We start from the raw sequence: 14,598 nt of genomic DNA, 5'->3' as shown, positions 1-14,598 counted from the left end.
CAAGCAATTTCCTGGAATGGGAAAGTTTCGAGGTTGGCTGACTTGTCGGATGAACACCGACTAGAACGGTTCAAATAAACTCGCTTCGTGGCTGGCTCTGCCACCAGGCAGCTGCCATCGGTCAATGTGCAATACGCTTTGACAAGTACAACAAGTGGCGGATGCTTCGCGGTGGTCGGCGAGACGGCGGAAAAAAGAGACGTTAAGCTATCGACTGGAAGAGGGGAAAGAACGTGCCGCAATCTGAAAGGTATCGTCGATCACCAGGGACACCGAGGGAAAAAGATTAGTTCGTTTCACGACGGGAAAAACGTCGAACGATTAACGATTAACGATTTTACGACATTCTATTAGGTTGTAACATAGGGAATGTTTTCCAACGATTTTTGAAGATTCGTGTTTCACTGTTTTCCTTTTTTTTCTTTTTGAAAATTGTGTACTTATAGATTTAGATGTCAAAAACTAGAAATTATACCTTTGTGAAGAAGAAAAATTTCAGCTTTAAAATGATATACATCTGCAACAATGGAAACATTTATGGAGAAAAGGGAAGATTGAGAAAATTTATATAATTAAATTGTATATTTCGTAATAATTTTGTGTTCATCAGCATTTGATTTTATATCGATTCGAATTTATTTTTCGAATTTTAATTAGACACACATATTGAGATTTTCCCCCTCACAAAGATATGCATAATACCTCTATTTATACAATATAAACAATTTCTTTCTCTTAAGCGAATTTCATTATTACAGAAATCTAATACCCTTTTTCATTTAATTTCTCACTTACTTAGCCATATATAATAACGACTCGATTCTCATCAGCAATGAGCTAAACCTACACCCAAGAACAATCAACGCCTCTCATCAACCATTTCCAAACTCTCCATTTAAACCTCGCTAATATCCTATGAAAACCTTTCGTCCATCTTAATCACCAATAAAATCACCATCGAAACAGCAACAGGAGGGTACGGTCACGCGAAATATCCACGAGAAGTATAATTGTGTGTAGCAGTAGCAAATATGAAAAGAAAACAGAAGCGAAGAAGACGCGGCGTGGTTCGCAAGGCTACGACAAGGTAAAGTCAACTAACTATCCGGCCTCGAAGAGAAACAGAACAGAGTAGCTAAGCAGAATCTCGAGGCAGGATAGCCAGGAAGAGCTAGGTTGTAGCCGAGGCGAGGCGAGTTCGAGTAGGGATGGGGCAAGGCAAAGCGCATTGGCGAGGCAACGCTAAAGCAACGGGCCCAAAGACGTCGGGACTCGAGCTGGCTCTGGTGGCGCGTTCACCTCCCGCTCGAACGCAGTACGCTTCGGACTCTCGCGCAGGCGAGATTGCACCAATCCGCTCGGTCGATCCGGCGACCACGTGCGCTCCGAACGTTCCACGGGAACCGGCTGTGTTTTGGTGACGGGACCGGGCCACTAGGCCACGTGTTTTTCGCTGGCTTCTTACATCCGACAGAACTAAAGAAAGTTCTTTAATGGATACGCGTGTTCTTTGAGGTTTCTAGGATTCATAAGTGGAACAAGGACGAGGAGGGTTAAGATATATCGTAATTATGATCCAATTTCTGGATGTTTCTATCGTGTATGAAATGGACAGATTGCAGTTAAGAACGCGATAGAGTTATCGAGATTATAAATAGACATGATTATTGGAGGATCTGCGGTTGTGTTAATTTGTCGAGCGAAGGATGTACGTAGAGGTGTGGTTGCTATGGTGTAATAGGAATCGCAAGGATGGAATTCGATCGAGGAACGATATAATTCGCGATTAAGAGTACACGTGGATCGGAACGTCTCTGCGATGGTTCAATTTAATCGGGAATTAATTCGATCGATCTGGATAACTATGGATCGTGAGAAGAAGAGATACTAGTTCTAGCTCTGTCCCTATCATAATGTGACGAATAAGTGGAAAAAGAGGATGTGGAAGTGTAGATAAGGGGAGTAAGATGTTCCGTCCAGAGGCAAAAGGTGAATTTTATAAACTGGAACGCTCCGCGAGCTCCGCCCCGCTGTTTCATTAAAGCAATTCGCTACTGTGAATACGGAATACGTTTTTACTGGGTGGTCGTCTGAAGCAATGAACGATTGAAAAAAAGACTTGACGAGTCCAAGTTTAGATTTATTTTATCCATGTCGAGCGGCTATACACTGGTCGGTTCATTAGACTATGAAGAGCGGAAGTGACGTTATACTATATCCATCGACATCGTGTTCGAACGTCAGGCTGATCGAGAAAGGAGACGTTCGATAAAAACAAGACGGAAAACGTCTAGTCGAGTGGCCAGGTAGAAACACGAATATTACAATCCTCTTAAAGTCTTAATGCTTCGTTAACTAACGATAAGTAAAGCTTAGTCCATATACGAGACCCATATCTATCCATTCGAACGGGAAATTTTATTCGTCGTAAATGAACGTTGATCGAGAGATCTGTTCTCACGGTTCGAATTAACAGAAAGGTGTCGAGAACTTGGAGCCTGGTTCAAGCGACAAAGAAACGCAATCTCATCACCGAGCATCATTCCACGATCATCGTTCCGAGGCGAAACTGAACGTGATGGCGAATGAATTTGGAATGGTCACGCTAGCGTGAATCGATACGAGAGATACGCGCCGATCCGTCGACACCATTGTTCGGTAACGATCGTCTTATGGATGGATCCATTGATTCGTGATCCGTGTTACAAATAGGCCGAGAAACTAGACGTAGAACGCGAGGGAAAAGAAAGAGCTATCAAGGAAACAAGAGGAGAAGAAGGAAGGAAAAAAGGCGAGCAAAGCGTACGAACCGACCGGGAGCAGGATTGACGGGATGCAGAAGAAACGGTGGTGCACAAAAAACGCTTAAAGCGACAGAGATACCGGGTTAATTAGATTATCGACGGTCCCAGGGAGTTGCTCTCTGAAAGAGCTGCCAGCACGACCATACATGGTCCACCGGCCTACGAAGAAGCTGGAGCGTCGCGTGGGAGGTCGTGTAGCTTCCACGCTCGTTTTTACGTAGCTCGGGAAGACGGATTCGTGTGCTCACCTTGGAACCCACACGTCGGCCGCGATTATTAAACAGGCTGGTTGCGCGTCTCGTTTGCGAGTACCGGTCTGTCGATTTGCTGGCAAACGACTTTTCCGAGAAGGCCAGCCATCACTGATCGTCCTTTGAGTTGGTTTCACGGTTACGCGTGATGATCGCCGATCTCCAAGATTTCAAAAGCAAAACGAGTTCGTTTTATTGCTCGATGATATCGATCGAGGTTGCAGGAGGGTACGCCAATCAGACATCTGCAAAGGAAGAAGATCGCGAAGAAAAGAGAAAGAAGGTTCCGTCATCTACTTGAGAAATCGTCGAAAGTTCGTCGATCAGTGGTCAAGAATAACTAGTCGTGAAAGCCGAATCGCGTGCCAACTTTCAATCTCGGCGCCGAATGCCCGCTACGCACGCCAAGATCGCGTTTAAAGCGGCGTCCGCATCCTATAAATCCAGATTTCCGCGATTCCAGTGAACCAGTCAGCGGCTGGCCGCGTATATATGTCGCGCGGCCTCTCTGCTAGATCATTAGACCCGCGTGGAGGAGCATTAAGAACGATGAAAGTGTAGCGGAGCGTGTTATGCAAAACAGTCGACGGAACCAGAAAAGCCTGATCCCGCTGATCGATCCGCTCTGCCGTCGCTACGAATTCGAAGCGATCCCTGGGAATGCGTCACGCTATCGGGGATCGATTTCAATCCTACTATCGATCTACCGAAGATTACGCAACTTCGAAACTTGAATCAGGCTTATGCAACGGTACATCCACTTTGCGATCATAGCAGTCATTGGTATCAACGATGAGACTGGTTAACGACGAAAAAATGATTCTGAATACTTCCTAGTTCTTTATCAACAACTTTCAACGTCGTCATCGTGCGATAGTCTTTACCAGGGCTAGTCGTTGGTTCTTTACGAACTTTAATCTCTTCAGGAGGATTCCTCAGCCTGGGATTCTTGAGAATTGAATTGCAAATCGCGGTTAGATATGGATCGATTCAAGGGCGTTTCGAAGTTCGCGCGGTGATCGAAAGTCGAGCGGTGGCGCTCGACCGATCACGCGGGACTAGGGACGGGAACAAATATGTCGGTCGCAGGAACCAGGAGGCTATGCAGAGTAGGCCTAGTCGCCGTGCTGGTCACCGCGTTGTGCGTGTTGACTCTGCTTGATTCGCCGCCACAACTCCCGGATCCACCAGCGGATCCTCCTCCTACGCCTGGTAAGCAATTTTCTCCGTTGCTGTGCTCCTTCGCCTCCAGCAGCGCGCGACCCTTGCCCTTTCGTTATCGCTGAACGGTTCGCAGCCCGTACCCACTAACGCGCCTTTGCCACCTAACAATGCCTATTTTTTCTCTGTTTCTTTCTATCTCCTTTTTTATTCGGTTGTTTCATGCTAGGAGATTAGACGCCGCTGATTTTGTCCCTTTCGAATCCTTGCGAGGGATTTTAGTTAAGTTTCGCGTTGAGTAAACTTGTGAATAGGTATCTGTGAGAGAGTAGGTCGAAGAATAAAAAGTTCTTAAATTTAAACGCCATATTCATGGAAATTTTACTTTCCTCTTACTTTTACTTTTTTAAGAATACTTATTGACATTTCAAAGTCTTAAATTAATCAGACGTCTTAAGTATAAGAAAAAAAGTAGTAGTTAAGAAAATTAAATTTTCGATTCAGTCTTGACATCCCTGAGATATTTTTAGAATCGTTGTTCTAAAATGTAATTATATCTAAATAAATATATTTTGTGAAGTAAAAATATGTACAAAAGTATAACTAGTAATTAGCGAATATCTAATTAAAAGATAAGGAATGGTGTCTGGCCTTATTGGAATATTTTATGTAGCAAACTAAACATCCTCTTTGCCTTATTTTGAAAGCAATATTTCACGAGACACGGAGCTAAGTGAATTCCACCATGCAAGAATCTCGAATTTATTTTCCTAGCATGAAAGCCCTCTGAGTCAAAGATCATCGATAACAGCTTCTTTAAATATGCAAATGTGCAACTTTTATCTTCTCCTATATCTACGTATTTGCATATCAAAGCTGTGCAAAGTGCAAGTACCTTGATCTGGGACCATGAGAAATTTATAAGTTTCCTGATGGGTTGATCGCTGCTTTTCAAAATGTGTCATAAATTTCCTGAGTGTGTCCGTCAAATATCGATACATCTTTCTTTCGAAGAACTTTACGAGAGCGAACAATTTTTAGCGAGATCAAGATGAAAGCACAAGGATAATAATCATATATCTGCATCTATGAGGAAGTCTATATAATATATCCTTCTATAATAGCACTAGGAATTTTTTGATCTGCATAATATTTAACAAGATAACTTTAAGATTCCTTAATTAATTAAGATTTCAGAATGTATTATGTATTTCACAGCATTTTGAAATATTATTAGCATTATTACGTGTAAAAAATATACGATATAGTATACAAATATGAATTTGCATAAATATACTATCTGTGTTCGGATAAGACATGACTATCATGATTACGTTGGCAAAACTTATTGTCTGATGTTTATAAATAGCGTTTTGAATAAATATAACTAAAAATCAAGAAATAATTTTAGACTCTTGGTAAGTTTGGTTTTAAAAAACACGAAGATACAAAGGTTATGTGATGTTAAATTATATTAAATTCCTACTACATAGTATACCCAGTAAGCCAGGGTAATTATTCACCATCTTTATGAAATCGTAAAGTTTATAGTACCGGTCGTAATTCAAGAGAAAGGTATTTCTGGCTGACGCAACGAAAATGGAGCTCTGGAGGAAAGTAAAAGTGACGAAATGCTCGAGTCCTTTCGCTGAGACAGCGATTGATACGCGACAAGAAGATTCTACAATCGCAAAAGCCATTCCCATGTGTTAGGATAGCCTCGTTTCAAGTTTAGTAGGAGATTTGTGTTTTACTGTTCGCACTACTTTCTACTAGTGAATACTTTCCCAGCGATTGGCTCTAGCCGACAAAGAATAGGAAAATTCCACACATGTCTTCAACTGATCATTAATTCATAATTCGAATGATTATGCTTAATTGTGTGAATTTTAACGAGCCCGCTGTTTCTCTTTGAGTAACGTGTTAGATTTCCTTTAAATAAGTTGTTCGGCCAGCAATCCGATGTAAATCGAACGTTTCATTTTATACTCTAGAGGCTTGCATGAGAGGAATCTCGGTGAAGATAAGAGTAAATTTTCTATTATGATTCATGACCAATGTAGCTGAATAACCAGAAGATCTCTTGCTACAGCTTTGCAGTTCTGTTTCGGTACAGTGGATTGAAATTTTCCTTTATCCATGAATAAGGGAAAGAATAGTTCCAGAGAGATTTTCTAAGCCTAAACTGGCAGATTTGAACTTCGATTTAATATCGGTATATAATTTCAAGTGCTTTTTTAAAAAATTCTATATCTTATCTTTTGTCTAATTTTTTCAAATAATTCAAAATTTCAGAATTCACTCACAATTAATTGTGTAAAATGATTCAAAGTCCTAAATCAACTACCAACAATTTAAACTAATTTTTAAGTGGTGAAATAATAATCTTACAATAAAGATCACTGGGAAATTGTAACTTCAAGACTACATAATTAACAAACGATAAATCAAATACGATGACTGATATAACACGTTAAAACATTCACCATTCATCGCATCGACACCTACTCTAAACTTTAAAATCAGATTTCAGATCAGAAATCAGATCGGATAATCCAAACTTCGTCTTCCAAATTAATTAAACCCAAAGCCGAACAACTATCATCTCCAAGCACCAGCACGTACTAATTCCCGGAGAAAACCGTCGAAATCGAGTCGAGTGGAATGGCATACAAAAAGCTCGCCCCTTGAGGGCCGTAAATCAACCGCGGTGCGGTGACACAGGCTTATCGTGGACACAAATCTCTACACGGTTCCTTGGCGGTAGCGACTTCATTAGGTGACATAATTTACAGCTCGATTCATCTACCGATTGCCTCTTCTTCCACGTAACACCCTCTTTCTTCTCGTTCTCCAACTATTTCACCTCTGCGAGTTACTGGAAAACGTGAGCCTCGAAGCCTCTTCTCTTCATAGTTCTTCGACCGTCGTCGGTTCATTCTCATATTTCTGTCGGTTACCGTGTAGCAGAATTCGCTTTCTCGTAAAACTAGCGAACCGTGGCGTCTCCGAGAGAAAGCAGGAAGCAAAGTTGCTAAAGGGCAGGCTTGGATGGTACGCGGCATCAGCGTAATACGCAGTCGTTGGGTCAAGCGTAGACACAACTTTTAACGATTGTACAGTGACTGTACACTGTACATAGTAGGATGCATAAGCTGAGATATCAGTGAGAGAGAGAGAGAGAGAGAGAGAGAGAGAGAGAGAGACAGACAGACAGACAGACAGACAGACAGACAGACAGAGACAGAAACAGATAAACAGACAGAAAGCGTGATCGAAACATTCGCACATCGATCGCACGCCGAAGGGCATGGATTTAATTGGTCGACCAAGCTGCTTTAATTCGAGAATTAACGGAAGATGGATATTTTATGTGCACAGGTGTAAGATGCTTTGGGAGTACAGATTTATGCTAGGTTGAAGAAGTGATAGAGCTAGAAGAAAGGAGTGAAATATTAACGGTAAACGTGCCTTTTACGTATCGTGCCTCTTGGGCTTAACGGTCGTGATTAATTCGGGAATCATTGTAATGAGAGTATCTTTGTTTGCTTAGCATTTGTCAGTCCTTATTTTGCTGAAGTAATAGTTTTAGTTTTGGAAAGTATTTACGGAGGTGGCTTGATTTGGTCGAATGTAAGACAAGTTCTTTTCAAGAACTTGATATAAATGAGAAAAACATTCGTTTTAAAAAATGGGGTTTAAATATAGAAACTCGAGTTTTGACTCGAACAACTAGTTTCATATTTGAAAAGCCGCATTCGAATTTAAACTTGAAAACGAATCTAAATCTAAATAATTAAATTCAAATATGAAAAATTACATGTATGTTTAAATAAAAATTCAAATATAAACGTCAAATTAATATGTAAGAAGCAAATTGTATAAAAATTCATTCTACAACTAACAGTTAACGAACACTTTAAACACTGATTATAAACGGTCACGTAGAACTGACAACCGGCTAGTTTCTATTTACGTTTCATAGTGCGTGAACAAATGACATATTTCACTATCGAATCCATTAAACGAATCGATCGTGATGGCAGAAAATGAAATAAAAGTATGATCAGGGTAACCAGTGGTCATGACTCCTGGTCATTCGTGACGTTTACGCAAAACGAGTTTCCCCTCGATATACGTTAAAGCATATTTGCTATTACAGAGCAATTAACCAAAAGAGCAATTGAAATTCTATATAGGTAGCTAATCGATGCTTATCGGAGGTCAGTGACGTGTTTCGAAATCGCTTAGAACAGGAATTGGAGAGGAATTACCGAGAATTTATGGAAATAACGATTTAAATGTAGCACGATCGTTTACTCACACGTAAACGTATTCACGACGTACAGCGTCCGGCCTCGCTCGATGACGTAATACTTCCGTCCGGTAAAAGATCGTCGAGGTGTCTAGGCTTCCTTTCTATTCGCAGAGAACGATGACACTATCATAGCTACACGATTGATAATAAAGGAAATTGTTAATCAACTGTTTACAGGTGCAATATCTTTTAATGTGGGTTTTCCGTTAGTTAAAATTATTTTCACTCGCACAGCGGGAGTGTAGGCTCAATCAATTATTGCTAGCAAAAGCTATAAATTTTAATTAAATAAACTTATTTTACCTCGGTAAATTATTGCTATAAAATTGATTTTCCGCGAATATCACCGGAATATATTCAGTGGAAGAATTAATAACGCAAGAGTAGTAAATCTTCGTAGGTGAATTAAGTTATCTGAGTCCATGTCAAAGTTTTACTATTCCAAGTTTTCACCAGAACTAAAAAAATTCTGTAATATTTAATTACTTATATGTTTACTACAACAGGTCATTAAAAATTCCATTCAAACATTTAAAATTTAAACGAAAATAATAATTCTAATTGAGGAATGGATACATACTTCTCAAAACTTGAAATAATTCCCCTAAAAGTCTTTAAATATGTATTCTTTCATAAATATCTTAATACTCATAGAAATCAATGCTAAGATTAATGCGTGAGTATAACTCATAACCCACGTACGCCATTAAAAGATTAAACCAATGTTTAGTATAAACGCTACCTAGAAAAACGAACTTAATTATCTAGCGCGGATACATTCGAGCCTCTGTAAATACTTAAGCGACCATGGTTTATCTTTCACGCGATGTAGCTTTCCATTTAATAACCCGCTTCGCGTACGTAGCTCGTATCGAATTAATTAGCCGAAAAGCGTGCGCTACCGCCGCTTCCGCGTTAATGAGCAGAGTGTAGCATGCGTCACGCGACTATCACAATCTCAATCTCCCTGACACATTTTCCAGGTGGCGAACCCCCGGGCACAAGAAGCATCGTGGCTTACTCATGGGCGCGGAGATTGGCACTCGATTACAGACCCTCCAAGGAGTGCGACGGTAATGGAACGTACGGAACGACGTTAAATACGTTCAAGTTAACCGATGAGAAGTGGCTCGAGACAATCCCCGGACAGCTCTTCCTGTACAGTGCCCACTTGGACCTGAGAGTGGCCGGTTACCCAAGCCTCAGGGTGATTGGCGTTAAACGTGGACCTCTACCGACCTCTGGCCTTTTCTGCACCGTCTGGTGAGACATTTTTTCGCGAACGAGTCAGCCTTTCCATCTTTTCTAGTCACTTCGACCGTTCTTACTTCCGGTATACAGTAAAGCCCTGGTATCGGCGGTTGATCGCGATTCTGCATAATTAAATGGTCACGGTCTAAAAAATTATATGGAAAATTTGTAAATTTCAGCACAGTGGATCTTCAACTCTCCATATTATTACTAGATTACGGATCTTTATGGAAATTAATGTTTCTATGAACACTAGGGAATAGAACTCTTAAATAGAGATTTCTTTTTTCTATTAAATATTATAATCAGTACTATTGTATTATATTTTATATATTTTTCTATATGTTATGCACGTTCTGTATATTTATACATCTTTAAATCTTCCATAAATGCATAAGTATGCATAAGTAACTACACAGTCCACAGATCCTTATGACAATTCGGAGATTTCGCCGTGTTTCCAAAGCCATATCGTTTTCATCCTTAAAAGCCTCTTGCCTAAAAGTTGCTAGGATAATACTATATCAAAATAACGAGATAATCCAACGACATATAATAAGATAGGGCTAATCGAGTTCCGCACTCATCATCCATGAACAGTTGCTTTAATCTAACTTCTTGCCTGGTTACTATCAAACTTTGTTTAGACCTTCTTCAAGGGGCAGGCAGCTGTTTCATAATTCGAACGATTATGTAAATTCGATCACGAAACTAAACTTCCTTCAGTCAAAAAACATTGGCCCCTTCTCGCAACCTATCTGAATATTCCGAGATTCAGCACAAATTACTGATTTTGCACATTCCTCAGACACGGGGAGGAAGATTTCTTTTATTAAAAACACGAGACTGAATAATCTTTGTTCCTGCTCGTTTACATGTAAGAAAATATAAGTAGCAAGGATCGTTTAATACAAAAACTTTCTTGAATTAAAGTCGCGATATGTTCTTTGAAATCTATCCAAATGTATTGAATATTATCTATATATTATCAAATATATAATCTCTGCTCGTTCAGGTACAAAGAGGAAGAACGTGGCAGAGCTGTCAGCGTGGAGGCACTTGTGTCGACGATTTGGTTGGACGAGTGGGGCGAGACAGTAGATAGCTATGCGGGAATCCTCGTTGGTTGTCAATTACCACCGGATGCAGCGATCGAGCCGTCGAAGGTGTACGTAGGCCTGGAGCCCTGCCACCAGAATGCTAGTCATAGTTTAACGATAAACGGGGAAGACAGGAACGAGGCGAAGGAACGACACCGCCAGTTCACACTTTGCATCAAGGGTCTGGACTTCGATGAGGACATCTCTCGGAAGATCGTCGCTTTTGTCGAATTCCACCGAATATTAGGTGCCGAGCACTTTTATTTTTACGTGTTCAATGTTCACGAGAACGTGTTGAAGGTGTTGAGGCTGTACGAGCGATCGAACGTGATCAGATGGTTCAATCTGACGTTGCCGGGCGATCTACCGAACGAGAAGATCGCTAGAAGGCGGTTTCTCAGCGAGGACATCTGGATCAAGAGACGTATGGAGCTGATACCATACAATCACTGCTTCTACGATAATCTTCATCGATCGGAATTCGTGCTGCCCATCGACATCGACGAGGCGATCGTTCCGGCCAGAAGAAAGAACTGGTATGAGCTGTTGCTCGACGAGAGGATCAAGCTTGGAAGAAACTTCAAGGACTTCGCCTCGTATTCAGTTAGAAACGTTTATTTCTTCCCTGAGCTGCAGACCAGAAATCAAACCGACCGTGCTAGCTTCGAGGTCAATTCCACGAATATTCTGCCTGATCTGGATTATCTGGACACAATCAGAACTGCTTGCATCTCGCCAGAAGGTGACTCGGTGAAGAGCTTTGTCTCGACCAGGCGCGCGTTAACGGTGCACAATCATTACGCTCTGACCACACTGAATCCATCTACCAGACGGGCGCACCATTTTGATCCGGAAGATGTGTTAAAGCATCATCATAGAGCCTGTGATGATAGACACTTGGACTGCGAGATTATGATGGGGGACGTTAGGGTCGATGAATCCGCGTTGAGGTACGCGGATGAACTTAATCGAAGGATGAGGACGTTTTTCAGCGACTTCAAAGCATTCACGTAGCGGGAAGAATGATGTATATAATAAAATAGAATTAATCGATTGTGATGTATTTTATTGATTCTTCATCTCCTTATTAGAAGAATATGGTGAGTTATATATATTAAGATGTCCTTGAATCTAAAGAGTTCTCTTATCAGTTATTTTGGAACTCGTTAAAATATTTCCTTTAAGCTATCAAGCGTTCTAAAACTTATAAAATCGACAAGAGTAGGCTCATCGTATCTTTCCCCTGTTGAAATTCTCGAAAATTTTCTTTCGCAATTCTCTGTTTATGCAAAATGAAGATATTTAAAATAACATTGGATACAAGCGGGCACCGTTCCACGAAATGAAATTTGTATAATTAAAACGGAAGATTACACGAAATCAGGGACACGAACGAGCTATTTCAGCAATGCACCTCCGCATTACCTCTGGGAAATAAGATAAGAAGACAATGCGACGTTTGCAACTTGTAACCTACGCCGTTCCTACAAAGATCAAACGTTCGTTGAAATTTACTTGTAACATGGTAAAAGCAACAATTCATGCCGCTTTGGAGAATATAACTACTATAATTAGAATAAAAAAAACTTCGCTTCACTCTTTTGCGAATTCTTCAAATGCACTCATGGGAAATTTTCTCGCTGTCTAACACGTCGCATCACTTTAAGTGTGATGCGCTCAAATTATAACTTTTTGGCTACCAAAACGAGAAAATCTATTCTTTGTTTTCATGAAGAATATCGCGAATTGTATCTATGTTTCATGCTTTTAACGCTGAATTGGCGTTGCTAACCTCGTTTATTGTGTTGTTTTCTTTTCTGCGTGGTGAGAATGGAAAACAAGTCATACTTAAGCAACCTCTTTCACTGGCCAGTCTTTTAATAGTCAAATGTTCTCACAAAGGAATGCAACAGTAGCGTGAACAGTATAAACTAGTACGAGAACGAGTATGACAACAGTATGTGAATGCAAAATTTACTTATATTCTAGTCTTATAGTTCTGAATTAGTGTTGTTTACCTTTTCTATTATACCATATTCTTGCATCTACAGAAAAAACAAATCACATTTGACCAATTTCCACTATTGACTACTCTCTTTATTGAAAGACATCCCTACGAAAGATCATGGTATTGTGACCGTGAATGCGAATCCTGTCAATATTCCAGTCTTTTAACTCTAAATTCATATTATTATCTTCTTTTATTATTCTTTTATTATTCTTATTTTATTAAACGGTCTAATCGCATTTAATCATTTTCTGCTCTTAATCCCTTTGATTGCAAAACCTCTTCACAAAAGTTCACGACAATATTGCGAACGTAAATACACGCTTAACTCATCTTCAGAGAGACCATTCTCATATTCATTTCCTTTTTATAATTTTTGGTCTAGTTTCTCCATCTAGCTCTAGTTTTTCTGAGTTGCAATAACATTCTCTGAGGTCAATACCACCTAATGACAAAATCCACAATCACTTAGTTGCCAACCTAATACTTGTCTCCTCTGCCTGCAACTCAGAGAAATTAGAACTAGACCAAGAAACTAGACCAAGAATCATAAAAAGGAAATGATTATGAAAATGGTGGTATTGACAAAATCCGCAATCACCTACCTAACCCCAACCCAATAGTTCGGTATAGAGAGAAACGAGGTGCTTGTCACGGCGTTCGGGGCAGCATTTACAGTGGTAAACAAGGGTTGGATAGCGCGCTATTCGAAATCCACGGCGCCCACAGCTCTAGATAAATTTTACGACGCGCATAAAGCGACGTGGAAGCACCGGCAAGGTCATAACGAAGTTTAATAGCTCATGAGCAGAGCGTGTCCCACATGCTTGTTAGACAAACATGCAGATAACACGGAATGTTATTTGGAGAAGAGATAAGTGACTTCCAACTGCGAGCTTCCCTCAAACTCTCTCTCGCTTTTCTTATAGAATGTTACACGAGGACTTCCAGCAGAGTTGCTGACCCTTCTAGGTCGATATTCACCGACTAGACTCGAGAGCCGGATATATAAATCCTGTGACATTCAATTAGCGAGATGTTGTAACAATTTTCATGCGCGGAAAGAATATCGAATTTGATAAGAGAACGTCAACTTTGAATGATATCTCTTTTTTGATGGGAGGGAGGTGAAATGATATCGGCCGAAGTGAAGATTAGAGTCATTTAAATTCGAATCAATAATAAGTAATAATAAATTGAATATTTTGCTGTAATCTTTAATTGTCTTTCATATTTATTAAATTACTACATTTTTAATATTGATCTTACGAAAATGTTGTGATTTATGTTCTACAAAAATGTAAAATACAAGTAACACAAAAATTTAATTATTGATGTCTTTCAGAAAATAGAAGAATGGTTTTATACATATGTATGCACAGTTTATCGTAGAAACACGCAGAAAATTATGTTCAAAGGAACGGTCATTACTTTGAGCGTTCTTCATGGAAATTCTATCACAAGATCTGGAATACACATAGGGCATGTATGCATGTACGACAAACTTCTGTGATGTTTCCAGCAGATCGTTTCAAAGCAACAACTTTACACGCGCTATAAGTATGGTCCGCATTATCGAGATAAGCGTTATTTACTCTCGTTCCTAGCGTGATGGCGAGTACTAACTAATGATGAAGATGTAGATAAATCCCTAGCGTTCATTCTGCGCCAACGCTTCAATTTAGAGCTGCTTAATGCTTTGATA

General features: G+C 40.0%; 1 protein-coding gene across 1 annotated transcript; it reads left to right on the top strand.

Annotated features, from left to right (window-relative positions):
• The first annotated feature begins 1,299 nt into the window (after window positions 1-1,299).
• On the top strand, window positions 1,300-11,929 carry LOC138182580 (uncharacterized). Its single transcript, XM_069118580.1, has 3 exons — window positions 1,300-4,267; window positions 9,518-9,797; window positions 10,801-11,929. Exons 1-3 carry the CDS (start codon window positions 4,132-4,134, stop codon window positions 11,897-11,899), a joined length of 1,515 nt encoding a protein of 504 aa, XP_068974681.1. The 5' UTR covers window positions 1,300-4,131; the 3' UTR covers window positions 11,900-11,929.
• The last annotated feature ends 2,669 nt before the right edge of the window (window positions 11,930-14,598 follow it).

Source organism: Bombus flavifrons, chromosome 8, assembly GCF_040668555.2.
Source record: "Bombus flavifrons isolate JBK064 chromosome 8, iyBomFlav1_principal, whole genome shotgun sequence".
NCBI lineage: Eukaryota > Metazoa > Arthropoda > Insecta > Hymenoptera > Apidae > Bombus > Bombus flavifrons.
Note: the sequence above shows the minus strand (reverse complement) of the source record. Positions and strands in the feature narration are given on the sequence as shown.

Coding starts and splice junctions, on each gene's coding strand:
- LOC138182580 (XM_069118580.1), top strand. CDS start 4,132: ATGTCGGTCGCAGGAACCAGGAGGCTATGCAGAGTAGGCCTAGTCGCC. Junction 4,268..9,517: donor GGATCCTCCTCCTACGCCTG/GTAAGCAATTTT, acceptor CACATTTTCCAG/GTGGCGAACCCCCGGGCACA. Junction 9,798..10,800: donor GGCCTTTTCTGCACCGTCTG/GTGAGACATTTT, acceptor CTGCTCGTTCAG/GTACAAAGAGGAAGAACGTG.